Raw genomic sequence first — 12,529 nt, 5'->3', positions numbered from 1 at the left:
GAAATTTTTGCAGGTTGAATTATTCCCCTCCTCAGGATATGAAAATTTAACAAGAAAAAAAACCTGAAAAAGCCAAACTCTATGACTCATAAACCTTATCTACTAAAGCAAATAGTTTTCAAGTAAGGTCATATAAAATTTTAAATTCTTTATAAAACTTGTCACCGTCATAGATGTCACAAATATCAGCTGCTTTCTTAAATAACTTAATAATCCCACTTGTTTACTATAAAAAGTTTAAGATAAATTTCTTCAAAGAACAGAAATAGTCAACTCACAGTTTGCCTTTCTATTTTAATGAGGGAATTGGGGTTATAAAGAAAATATTTGAGCAATAACTGTAAAAGCTCATGACTTATTGCTTCCTTTATGACTATCACAAAACTTTACAGAAGCACAGCTATGGGCTGATAAACCTGATTAGACTTCCACTGGAGGCATTTCCTAAAAGAAATGGGTTTATTTGCTCTGGCCTATTGTAAAGTTGATGTTGGCCATGGGCAGTACACTTTATTGTAAAAAAACAAAATAAATCGCAAGAAAAGAAAGTTTCCTTTCCTACACTTCACCAAAAAAGAGGGCAAGAATGATGTAAAGTTATTATTATGGCATTTTAATTTCTAACATGAAAAAATTCAAAATCCTCAGGCAGGATACTTCACAATTTCACAGTATATTTACAATTAGAATCACAGAGTATTGGCACTGGAAGGACCCTTAGATGTTACCTAGTCCAACCCCTAAGTGTTAGAAAAAGAAAAAGGAAAATAAGATATGGGAGGGAAGGAATCTTCGAATGTATCCGTAAACTTTATTTAATTTTTAAAAATCTGAGATAAATAGGGCAAAACGTTTTAACTTGGGTAAGCAATTCTGAGTAGTGATTACATAGGAATATTATATTTTCTGGTATGATTTTTTTTTTCTATTAAAGGTGAAATTGAGATGAAGAAATTAAGGAGCAGTGAGGTAAATGGATTGTCGAACACACCAACCTCAAACACAGGTTTTTCCTAAATGCTAGCCCAGAGCCTTTTCAGATTTCAAATAGTGTTTACAAACTACAAGGAATAATTTGTATTATTAGACAGTAGTATGAAGAAACACTTGATCCCTGCAGAAGGCACTGGCCATTTAATTCCTTAAATGTCTCCTTTACTTCTCTTTCTCTTGCACTAAGCGTGAGGGGAGGGCATGTAAACAACGTACGTTATTGCTGGGCAAACCACGCTGAACCAATAAAAAGATCAGTAAACTACTAAAAGCAGGCTCCTCCGTAATTTAGGGCAGCACAATTGCTCAATATATATATATGGTCCATATACGTAATTATAAATTTTAGGAGTCAGATTTTTTTAAAAAGTAAAAAGAAATGGGGGAATGAATTTTAATGATATATTTTATTTAACCCAATATATGCAAATATTATTATTTCACCATGTAATCAACATAAAAAATTGTTGAGATATTACACTCTTTCTCCTACTAAGTATTTTCAAAACTCGGTGTGTACTTTATACTTCTAGCACACCTCAGTTTGCACTAACTACGTTGCAAGTGCTCCTAGAGTGGCTACTGTATAGGACAGACCGAGCTAGGACTACTTGTTGACTGAATTAAAAGCAGTTCCATCCACTTGAGTAGTTCTTTAGATTTCCCTCCAAAGCTGACAAAATGCCCAAAAGTCTTCTGCAGAGTGCAAAAGTATCCCCAATGTCCCCAAAGCTTAACATGTAAATGGTGCAAACAATTAATCTTTTTGAAGAATGGAGACGCACACTACAGTCTATTTCTATACACAACCCCTAGGGTATAAGAAGCATTGGTGTAAATTCTTCGGCGTGCAACCAAGCAGCACCTAATGATGATGCTGGTCGTGGCCTGAATTTCTCTCTATCGCTCCAAAACAAAATTGAAAGTCCTCTTCCTATTGAGAGAATAAGCAATATTAAGGGAAGCTATCACTTTCTCAGAAGTTCAAAAGTATTATGAGTAAGAATCCCTACCGACAAGCCTTCCATAATGATCCTCCCCTGCCTGCCGATCCTTTCCCAAACCCTGCAATCTTAAAGAAAAGCCAGCTCCTGCTCGCTATCAACTGCCAAAAAGATCACTGCGAAACACAATTTCTTTTTTCTTCTTCCTTGGTGCCACTTTGAACGTGTGAGGCCACGCAGCCATCCTCGCTCCACGCGGTGCGGGAGCAGGGAGGGGTTCTTTATGCTTCGGGGCCAAAGGGGCCAGGCTGAGGGCAGGGAGAGGCCGCCCAAGGTGGGCAGGTGGGACGGGGCAGGGGCTTCGGCCTCAGGGACGCGAAACCCGGGAATCCCGGCAGCCCGAGCGGACACCCCGTGGCGGCGGAGGCCAGCGCAGGCCTCCCCACGCCCCGCACCTGCGGCCCAGGGAGGGGGCCCAGCCGAGCGCCCTCCCCGGAGGCGGAGTCTCGGGCGGCGAAGGGAGCACGGCCCGGGCTGGAGCCAGGAAGGGAGCAGCCCGCGGCGTGGGCCCCTCGGCCAGCGCCTGCAACCCCCGACAGCCCGCGGCCGCGCCCTCTCGCTTACCGCCCCAGATCCCCAGCTTCAGCTGGGACTTGTTCAGGTTCTCCACATAGTCCCCCAGGAAGCGGTTCAGCAAGTCCGCGACCACCGACTCCAGCACCATGGTGCCCAGAGGCGCGGGAGAGGGAGGACCCGGAACCGCCCGGCGCAGCTGAGGGCGGCTACCAGCGAGGCGAATGACAGCCCCCCCAGGCGCCAACCCGCCCCCGCGCCGCGCCGCACCGCGCGTGACTCGGCCTATGCGCAGGCGCACCGCCGCCGCCGCTGCTGCCGAGAGCGGGAGGTGCGTGGACTCGCCGCCGACTCGCGGCGTCGTGGTAGCCGCTTCCTGGGCAATCGAGGATGGGCGGAGGAGCCGGTCCCCAGAGGAAACGGATGTTAGAGAAAGAAAAGGAGGAGCAGGAGTTACTGAGCACGGGGACATCTCTGTGGCCGCTGTGCTTCCCTGCTGTCGCCTTCTGTTGACCTCGGGTCCGCAGGGCTCAATCGTCCCGGCGCGAAGCAGCTCTGCGGCCTCGGAGCCGACCCTATGGGTGCCCGGCGCTTCCTAGGCCTCCAGTGCACCCTGAGCGCCTAAGTAACCACCCTTTCAGGAGGGGAAAAAGGAGACGCTGCACCCTCCTCCTGCTACATATCAGCTCCGCCTAGCACCATCTCTCCTCTTACTTTTGCTTCCTGAAAACACACTAATAATTCACAAGTGGGAGGAGGAGGAACAGAACCGCATCATAAGATGGCAGATAGCATGGGAACTGAATGTGCATTTCGTTAACTCGTTCTTTTACTCCCTTCTGTTGCTAATTGGCTCTTAGTTAACTCATAAGCCACTTCTTAGTTACATACCTCGGTAGGGAAATAACAAAACGACGTAGTACTCCTTTTTTTCCTTTAGGTGTAGGTGTATTTATCTCTTTCATGCAATCATTGAACTGTTTCTGGTGTGGCAACGCTTTGAAAGTGGGGTTTTTATAATGCAAGGACTTTCACGTTAGTAAAGTTTAGCTGCTCATTGACAAGCCAATACTCTTTAGAGAACAGGACTTCTTTTTCTAAAATTTGTTTCAAAAAACTGTTGAGATACTGTAAACACACATGAACCTAAGAAATAATAAGATTATTTGTAGTCACAAGTTTATTAAATGCTTTGCTACACATAATGTCTGAAAAACTGTGAATTGCTCTTAAACAACTGCTATGGACATTGTGTACCCCCAAAATTCATATGTTAAAATTCTAACCCCTGTTGTCATGGTATTAGGAGGTGAGGCCTTTGGGAGATAATTAGGTCATTAGGTAATTAAGCAGAGCCCTCATGGATGGGATTAGTACCCTTATAAAAGAGACCCCAGAGAGCGCCCTCACCCCTTCGGCCGTGTGAAGATATAGCAAGAAGACAGATATCTAGGAACCAGGAAGTGGGCCCTCACCAGACACTGAATCAGCTGGCACCTTGATCTTGGACTTCCTAGCCTCCAGAACTGTGAAAAATAAATTATTGTTTTTAAACCACCCACTCTATGGTATTTTATAATAGCAGCCTGAACGGACAAAGAGGATCAAAAAGAAAAATCATTCCTTAAATACAAAGTCCATTGGAGAAGAAAAAAAGTCAAAATGTCTACAATTGGTATTATGTAAAATGGATGTAAAGGAAAAAACCAATACTAACCAGTACTGGTGCTATCAGTAACCACCTGCATCCTTCGCTCCTGCACACAGAATATAAAACCTTAACCGTTTGTTTTTCCGAGCTTAGTCACCCTGACATACCTGCAATGTATTTTGAAGCACTTCATACTTCCCTCCTTCACCATCCACAAACAATTAACAGCCAAACCTGGCTATTCTGCTTTTGCCATATTTCCTAAATTCTCTTTATATCTCATCCGAACCATGCAATCACCCTCTAACTGGCGTCCTGGCCTCCAGTTTTTCCCTTATCCATCCATCTGCACATTGTCACTGGAGCTAATTTCCCAAAGCACAGATGAGCTCAGGTTAGCCCCCTGCTCAAAAAGACCCAATAACTTTCCAATGTTCAGAAAGCCCTCTTCAACCTGTACCAAACTTGTTTCTAATCTATCCACAACAACCCCTCTCCCCTTGTACGTGCACACCAACTATGTACTGAGGAGAATGCAAAAAAATATATATATATGTATATGTGTATATATATATATATATATAAATATATTAAAAATATATAAATATATATCCTTGTTGGGATAGGCATGCACCAGAAAAAGATAAAAAGCAAACAATGCAAGGATGTATGAATAACAGTGCAAGATCATATGAAAGATGCCATGGGCAGAAGAGTATGGTCAAGCAAACGGAACAGAAGGAGTAATCTGCTGGGGAAAAGTGGGCAGTACTGATCCTTGTGTAATAATTTCTTGTACTTCTATGGTACTTTACACTTTTGAAAGAATAATGCATGTGCCTGCCTTTATAAGCATTATTCCGTCTTATTAATACTTCTCCAGTTATACCTCATGAGCTATCATGCCATTATTATGCCAAGGTATGCATTTTCAAGTAAGCCTCACGAAAGATCTGTGAGACAAGTAATGCAGGTAGTAGTATTGTCTTCATTTATAGGAAAATTAAAGTTAGTGATTTACATAAAATTAAATGATTTACATAAAACTACACAGCAAGTGTTTCTTTCCTTCAGTTCCCTGAGCACTGCCACTTTTTCTCTTTTAATAAGTAGAGTTAAATCACCACTAGGTGATTTCTTGCTCTGAAAGGGTGATGACACAATGGAAAATCTCAGGGTGGAAAAATTCAGCTCAAAATTGTCAGTACAAATAATGCTATTACCATAGAGGATAAAAAGCTTTTAAGTTTTAATATTTTTAAGTATGTTTTGAGGGATTGGTTATTATGTGCACAGAGTAATGCTCCAAATTTCCCATACTTCTTGAAAAAATCCTAATCCAAAACAAACAATAACCAATGTTAAGAAACACCATTAGGGCTTCCCTGGTGGCACAGTGGTTAAGAATCCGCCAGCCAATGCAGGAGACAGAGGTTCGAGCCCTGGTCCGGGAAGATCCCACATGCTGCGGAGCAACTAAGCCCGTGTGCCACAACTACTGAAGCTTGCGCACCTAGAGCCCGTGCTCCGCAACAAGAGAAGCCACCGCAATGAGAAGCCTGTGCACCGTTGCTCAGCAACAAAGACCCAACGCAGCCTAAAAAAAAAAAGGTCATGAAGAACCTAGCAAGACAGTAATAAAGACACAGACCTACTAGCGAATGGACTTGAGTATATGGGGAGGGGGAAGGGTAAGCTGTGACAAAGTGAGAGAGTGGCATGGACATATATACACTACCAAACGTAAAATAGATAGCTAGTGGGAAGCAGCCACATAGCACAGGGAGATCCCAGGGAGATCCGCTCGCATAGCACAGGGAGATCAGCTCGGTGCTTTGTGACCACCTACAGGGGTGGGATAGGGAGGGTGGGAGGGAGGGAGATGCAAGAGGGAAGAGATATGGGAACATTTGTATATGTATAACTGATTCACTTTGTTATAAAGCAGAACTAACACACCATTGTAAAGCAATTATACTCCAATAAAGATGTTACAAAATAAAATAAAATAAAAAAGAAACACCATTAGCACTCTAACGCACAGATGCCAAAAGGAATTTGGATACAAAGGTTAACTAAAGGAAATGAACATTCTAGTAATTATGGCTCTTACATTCATTCTGGCTTCAGAACAATGAGAAGGTTAACAAAGGCAATTGCAAAGCTAAACTGCAAGGAGGGACTGAGCAATAAAAACAGATGAGCAAAATATTCTTCCTGTTAAAAACAAAAGTCAAAATTAGGGACACTTTTTAAAAATTAACACTCTTGCTTAAAAATTGAAAAATAAGAAATTCCAATGTCACACTACTACCTCATACCCACACGCCATTCCCCAGCCCTGGAATTTGCTGAGAAAAGCAAAAGGGATTTGGGGGGGGGGGGGAAGGAAATGGAGGAGAAAGCTAGAGAATAAGCATGACAGCATGGGTTTTCAGAAAAGTTAGGAAGTTTAACTGGGAGAAAGCACAGAAGTGGATTGCAGAATGTCAGAGACAGAAGCAATCAAATATCATCTGGTTAATCCAACCTCCTCCTTTGACAGAGGGGACACTGAATGCGAGAGAGAATTAAGGGACTTGCCAGGGTCCCACAAGAAGTTAGCGACTATCAGTGCTAAACCCCAGGTGTCCCAACTCCCTGGTCTGTTTACTTTCCATTACTCCACACTCCAATTCTGTTGAATGAGATGGATAAGTCAGAACACCAGTATTTTATTGGGTTATAAACTCTCTTCTTGCTTTCCTTGACACCCAACCTCCTATATGTTATTTTGCAGTTCTGCTTTAAGTGGTTCCATATCCTTCCACTCCAAGAGCACCTCTGACCTCGATGGTGTGTGATCTATTTATGCTTACTTCGCAGAATTTTTTCAGCTCCATCAGTGAATGTTCCCATAGCTGTGATCTCGAAATGATAACAGTCTTCCTCTGAGTAGATTTGGGTGTCCCAGGCACAGGGCCTCATCCTGTTACACCATCCTCCCAAGTACTGCATGGCTCATGCTTCCAAGGTAAGTAAAACATAAGGCTTAATGTGGTCACAGGAGACCAGCCATGCGAGGGCATGTCTCTGCTGTTTCAAGAAATCTTATATAGGAAATGCTTCCAAAGTGTTATTACAGAAGGTGAATTATTAATGAAAACAAAGTAATGCTGCTTGGCTTGGCCAGAAAGAGAAATGTTTTTAAGGGAATCCATGTGTGAATCACCTAATTCCTAGCCAAGCAGACCTGTATAATAACAGCTAAGTGATAGCCAACACTTACTGTGTGCCAGGCATTTCATGCATTTTTAACCCTCACAACAATCTTGTGTGGTAGGTATTATAACCCGCATTATACAACTTCGGCTCAAAGAAATTAATTAACTTGCTCACAGTTCCATAGTTAAAAAGTTGCATAACATCTGAACCTAGGATAGATCAACTCCAAAGTTTATGTTTCTTTACCCCTAAATCATCTCTCTCTTCACGACACAGCTCTGCTTAACAACTTCTCAGACAACTTCTCAGATTGTGAGCCTCACCATTTTAAACTAGGGGTCTCTGGGCTCTCATTTGCTGAGCTAACAGCATCTTGTCTCCTGAGAAAAGATGAGTCAAAACACATTCACGTGACCCTCAAGTATATAATTTGGTAATCATTCTCCCATAGATTTGGAACTGGACCAAGAATTTTGGCCAGGAGTGGCGCTCATATAAAGACAAGTAGCTAGTCAAGGGCATGGCAAACCCAGGGACACACCAACCCTGCCCCCAGACTAAATATATAAATAGTGTGCAATAGTCTCTTCTCATTTCTGCCTCAGCCAGATGGAGTTCAAATATGTCATCCTCATCATTTCATTTCTCTTCTGAAAGATGTACATAGTTGATATGATGTTGTACAGCCTGGATCTTCCTGCCTAGCACAGTGGCTGGAACCCAGGAGGCATTCAGTAAATATTGCTTTGAATGAATAAATGGACTAACAAACATTTGCTCTCTTCTGTAGTAACAATAAATGTCTGACATTGTGTATATCAGGCTCTATGCTAAAGTTTTCACCTGCATTATCTTATTTTATAGATAGATAAATAGATAGATACTATTATTATCAGAAGGGGCAAGGGAGCTCTCCTGGGTCTCTTTTATAAGGTCACTAATCTCATTACCTCTCAAAGGCCCCACCTCCTAATTTTACATTTGATACTGTGGCTTGGAAAGGTTAAGTAACTTGCTCATGGTCACATAGTGAGTGGCCATTCTAGAGTCAAAACCACTGATTTCGGACCTAATTTTCTTTTCTTTCCTTTTTTTTTTCTATTTATTTATTTATTTTGGCTGTGTTGGGTCTTCGTTGCTGCACGTGGGCTTTCTTTAGTTGCGTCGAGCGGGGGCTACTCTTTGTTGTGGAGCACGGGCTCTAGGTGCGCGGGCTTCAGTAGTTGAAGCACGTGGGCTCAGTAGTTGTGGCTTGCGGGCTCTAGAGCGCAGGCTCAGTAGTTGTGGCACACGGGCTTAGTTGCTCTGCAGCATGTGGGATCTTCTTGGACCAGGGCACGAACCCATGTCCCCTGCATTGGGAGCGCAGAGTTTTAACCACTGCACCACCAGGGAAGTCCCTCCCTTCTATTTTTATTAATGATACTAATAATCACAGCTTATATGTATTTAGCACTTACCATATTCCAAGCACAGCGCTAAGTATTTTACCTTATTAGAGTTGTTTAATCCCCAAAACAACTCATTTATGCCAATCAGTATGTATTTTTCTTCCATTTCCCATCATTATGGGAACTTGGATACCTTACTAGGAATAATCATAATTTGCAGGGTTTGTGTGACAATTCCAGAGACTATGTAAATCATCAAGTACAGTGGCTGTGTACGCATATATCCTGGAAACAAAATGCACATGCCCCATCCTAAAATCACCTTTGCATGAATTCAGTTTAATTTACTGAACATCCTTTGGATAAACAATTAATTTGCAAGGCGGTATCTTAGGCAGAAATAGTGTACACCCAAACAAACGCTGAACAAAATGCCTCAGATCTCTTTCAGCCTAAGCTAGTTGGAAGCAGGTCTCTTACAAAGGAACACAGGTCAGTTTTCAAGAGAGGAAAAGGATGTCTCAGGTGGGCACAGCCTACAAAGGTGCCGTCAAAGGATGGTTCCAACAGCCCAGTTGTATGCAGGAGTATATTTTCCCAATTAAAACATCAGCTCACAAGGTTTAAGAAGTTGGTTGTTATTTTTTAAATTGAGGTATAAGACACAATCTTATATCTAATCTTAAGTGTATGCTAGATAATTTTTTTTTTACATATGGATACACCCTAGTAACCCCACCCAGATCAAGATACAGAATATTTACAGCAGCCCATAAGGTTCCCTGTATCCACAGTAGTTTGTAATCAACAAACAAAAACGATTTAAAATCAGAACAGAAAACCAGAAGGTAGGTAAGGAACTTCGAAAGCTGGGCAAACTAAAGGCTGGATTTGGGGGAGGATATTAAGTAAGAATAAGACAGATTCGACTTCCATCTCCTCTTATTGGTGGGTGTACAGTGCTTCTGTGATTCACACTCATTATGTCCATCGATCCTCACAATTACTCTGCCATATAGTAAAGACTTAGCCCTCTTTTGCACGTGAGTAAACAGAAACATCCCTACCTGAAGCAGGAGAGAAAAAGAACTGCATGTCTAGAATTTGCGCTGCGGATCCAGCCACGTGGCAGAGGGAAAGTTGGAAGGCCTGTCGTCAGGTTACTTATCAGTGCCAATCCGGCCCGCCCACTGGCGGGCGTCCCAGGCCCCAGGTATAAAGGCTCAAGCCGACTGCCTTTAAACTGTACAGAATCCCGCCGCACGAGCTTTGATCTTCCCAGAGGCTGTGCGCCTCTCTAGGTTGGTGCCCCAGGCGGATCGGTGCGGAGACCTATCTGACGCTGGACCCCAGGTACATTATGAGAGACCTATAGCCTTGCTTAACTCCCCCAGGGACTCGTTTGAGGCTCTTTGCGCTTTAAGCGGGGAGCAAGCCGAATATCTTGGAAAGGATAATAATTATTTTAATTCTCTCTGAGGATTTGAGTGCAATAATCCAAGGATTCAGGAAACTATTGCACAAGCATAGTGCCACTTGGCACCGAGGACAGCGCGAGGCAAACATTTTGAGAATCTCCTCCTTAGGCCAGCGAGGACAGGTCCAGATTAAGGCAACAAACCCAAAGTGTACACTACTACAGAATAGAGAAGAACGATTGTTTTACCGTCAGGGAAACACTGAAACATTTGCAACAGCAGCGTGAGGGGCAATTTGCCTGGTCCGGGGGAGGCAGGAGGAAGCACCCCATAAGTAGAGGAGACGGGCATTGCTGCGCCCTGCAAGGCTCACTATGACGATCCGTGTGTGCTTGTGCATTGCAGGCTGACCAGCTCCAGCAGAGGTTCCTCTGGAACCGGCACCTGCTGCCTGATGTGGTGCCTGGAGCGGCTCCGCTTGGGACCCGAGCACCTCCTGCGGGGCAGAAACCGGCTTTTCCAGGATCAGGCTGGCCGAGCCACTGCTCTCAGGCCCGCCCGGTGCGCAAACGTGCTCACCCCGGACCGCATCCCCGAGTTCTGCATCCCCCCGCGACTCGCGCCCTGCCCGACCCTGGCTGCGATCCAAGACACCAGGCGCGAAAAAGCAGGGACAGACGACGGCGCGGGGCGCACGGACTGGGACCCACGCTCGCAGGCCGCGCTCTCGCTGCCTCACCTACCCCGAGCGCGCACCGCCTATGGCTTCTGCGCGCTGCTCGAGAGTCCGCACACCCGCCGCAGGGAGTCGCTCTTCCTCGGGGGCCCGGGCACCGCCCCGCTCCTGCCCGCGCTCCGCCCCCGGGCCCGCACCTTCGGCGGCGGCGGCGGCGGAGACGCCCCCCTCAAGCTCCCGGGAAGAGCCCCCATTGCGCCCCCGGCGGCCCCCGCCCGCACCTGGACGCGCTCACTCTCCGACCCCGCGGCCGCCGCCTCCTGCGCGCTCCCGAGGGGCTGCTGCGCTGCGCGCTGCGGGCCCAGAGGAGCAGCGGCCTGGCCCGTGCCCGCTCCGTCGCCAGCGGGGACGACGACGACGACGAGCGCGGCGCCGGCTCCCGGTCCCCGGCCCGGGCCCCCGCCACGTCCCCTCCGCCACCCCCCGACCCGCGGCCCGAGCGCCTGGAGGCCGAGGGCACCGTGACTCTGGACCGCGCCGGCGACGCCCTGCGCCTGGCCGTCGAGTACAGTCGGGACAGCGGGCGCCTCCGCGTCCGGCTGCTCCGCGCCGAGGGCCCGGCCGGAGGGGCCGCCGAGCCCCGCGCCCCCGTCGGCTGCCGCGTCAGCTTCGTCCTGCAGCCGCCGGGCCAGACGCGCCGGCCGCGGGGCGCCGTGGTCCGGCGGAGCCGCCGGGCGGTCTTGGAGCAGGACTTGTGCTTGGACGGGCTCTCGGAGGACGAGGTGCGCCGCCTGGCCGTGCGCGTCAAGGCCGAGAACCGGGGCCGCGGGCTGGAGCGGGGCCGCCTGCTGGGCCAGGGCGAGCTGCTGCTGGGCCCCCTCCTGCTCCTCTGAGGGCGCGCCCTGCCCCTGCTCTGCCGCTCGGACACAGCCGACTTGTACAAAATAAACGTGTTATTCTTCTACTCTGGCCTTTGTTTCAGTCTAGTATTGGCAGAGATAATACTGGATTAATTACCATTGTAAAGGGTGTTATATTTTGTGTACATACTGTCAATATTCTTTTTAAGTAAACGGTATGCTGTTTTGCAGTGGTGTTTCCCAATGTAGATAGCCAATGGCATTTCAGGTGTTCCACATGGTACTATTGAGAGATAATGAATCACATGAAGTATTAAAATTAGAGGGTTTCTTGGTGATCTATTTGCTCCAATATCCTCATTTTGAAGTTTGTGCATTCCATAACATCCATTGAGACAATCTTAGAACATGTATTACTTTTTTTAAAAATTAATTTATTTATTTTTGGCTGTGTTGGGTCTTCGTTTCTGTGCAAGGGCTTCTTCCAGTTGCGGTGACCGGGGGCCACTCTTCATCGCGGTGCGCGGGCCTCTCACTGTCGCGGCCTCTCCCGTTGCGGAGCACAGGCTCCAGACGCGCAGGCTCAGTAGTTGTGGCTCACGGGCCTAGCCGCTCCGCGGCATGCGGGATCTTCCCGGACCGGGGCACGAACCCGTGTTCCCTGCATTGGCAGGCGGATTCCTAACCACTGCGCCGCCAGGGAAGCCCCGAGAACATGTTTTACTTTTGAAACATTGTTTTAGATCCTGAATAAGAAAATGAGACCCAGAGGAAGTGACTTGTTCAAGGTCAACAGTGAATTATGAGTAGGAGCTCCAA

At 46.5% G+C, this 12,529-nt stretch overlaps 2 protein-coding genes across 2 annotated transcripts in view; one reads left to right on the top strand and one right to left on the bottom strand.

Moving 5' to 3' along the window:
* VPS13C (vacuolar protein sorting 13 homolog C) overlaps positions 1-2,706 on the bottom strand; it is a 181,271-nt gene extending 178,565 nt beyond the window's left edge. The window contains exon 1 of the mRNA XM_061180247.1: positions 2,562-2,706. Within this exon, the coding sequence (XP_061036230.1) occupies positions 2,562-2,661 (100 nt within the window). The 5' untranslated portion in view covers positions 2,662-2,706. The remainder of the gene's footprint in view (positions 1-2,561) is intronic.
* A 7,314-nt stretch (positions 2,707-10,020) lies between these two features.
* On the top strand, positions 10,021-11,830 carry LOC133085138 (C2 calcium-dependent domain-containing protein 4A-like). The gene is given in 3 exon segments (XM_061182044.1): positions 10,021-10,109; positions 10,580-11,073; positions 11,076-11,830. Coding segments are annotated over 2 exon segments (1,113 nt in total). The 5' UTR covers positions 10,021-10,109; positions 10,580-10,628; the 3' UTR covers positions 11,744-11,830.
* Positions 11,831-12,529: the final 699 nt, after the last annotated feature.

This window comes from Eubalaena glacialis, chromosome 2 (assembly GCF_028564815.1).
Source record: "Eubalaena glacialis isolate mEubGla1 chromosome 2, mEubGla1.1.hap2.+ XY, whole genome shotgun sequence".
Taxonomy (NCBI): Eukaryota; Metazoa; Chordata; class Mammalia; order Artiodactyla; family Balaenidae; genus Eubalaena; species Eubalaena glacialis.
Note: the sequence above shows the minus strand (reverse complement) of the source record. Positions and strands in the feature narration are given on the sequence as shown.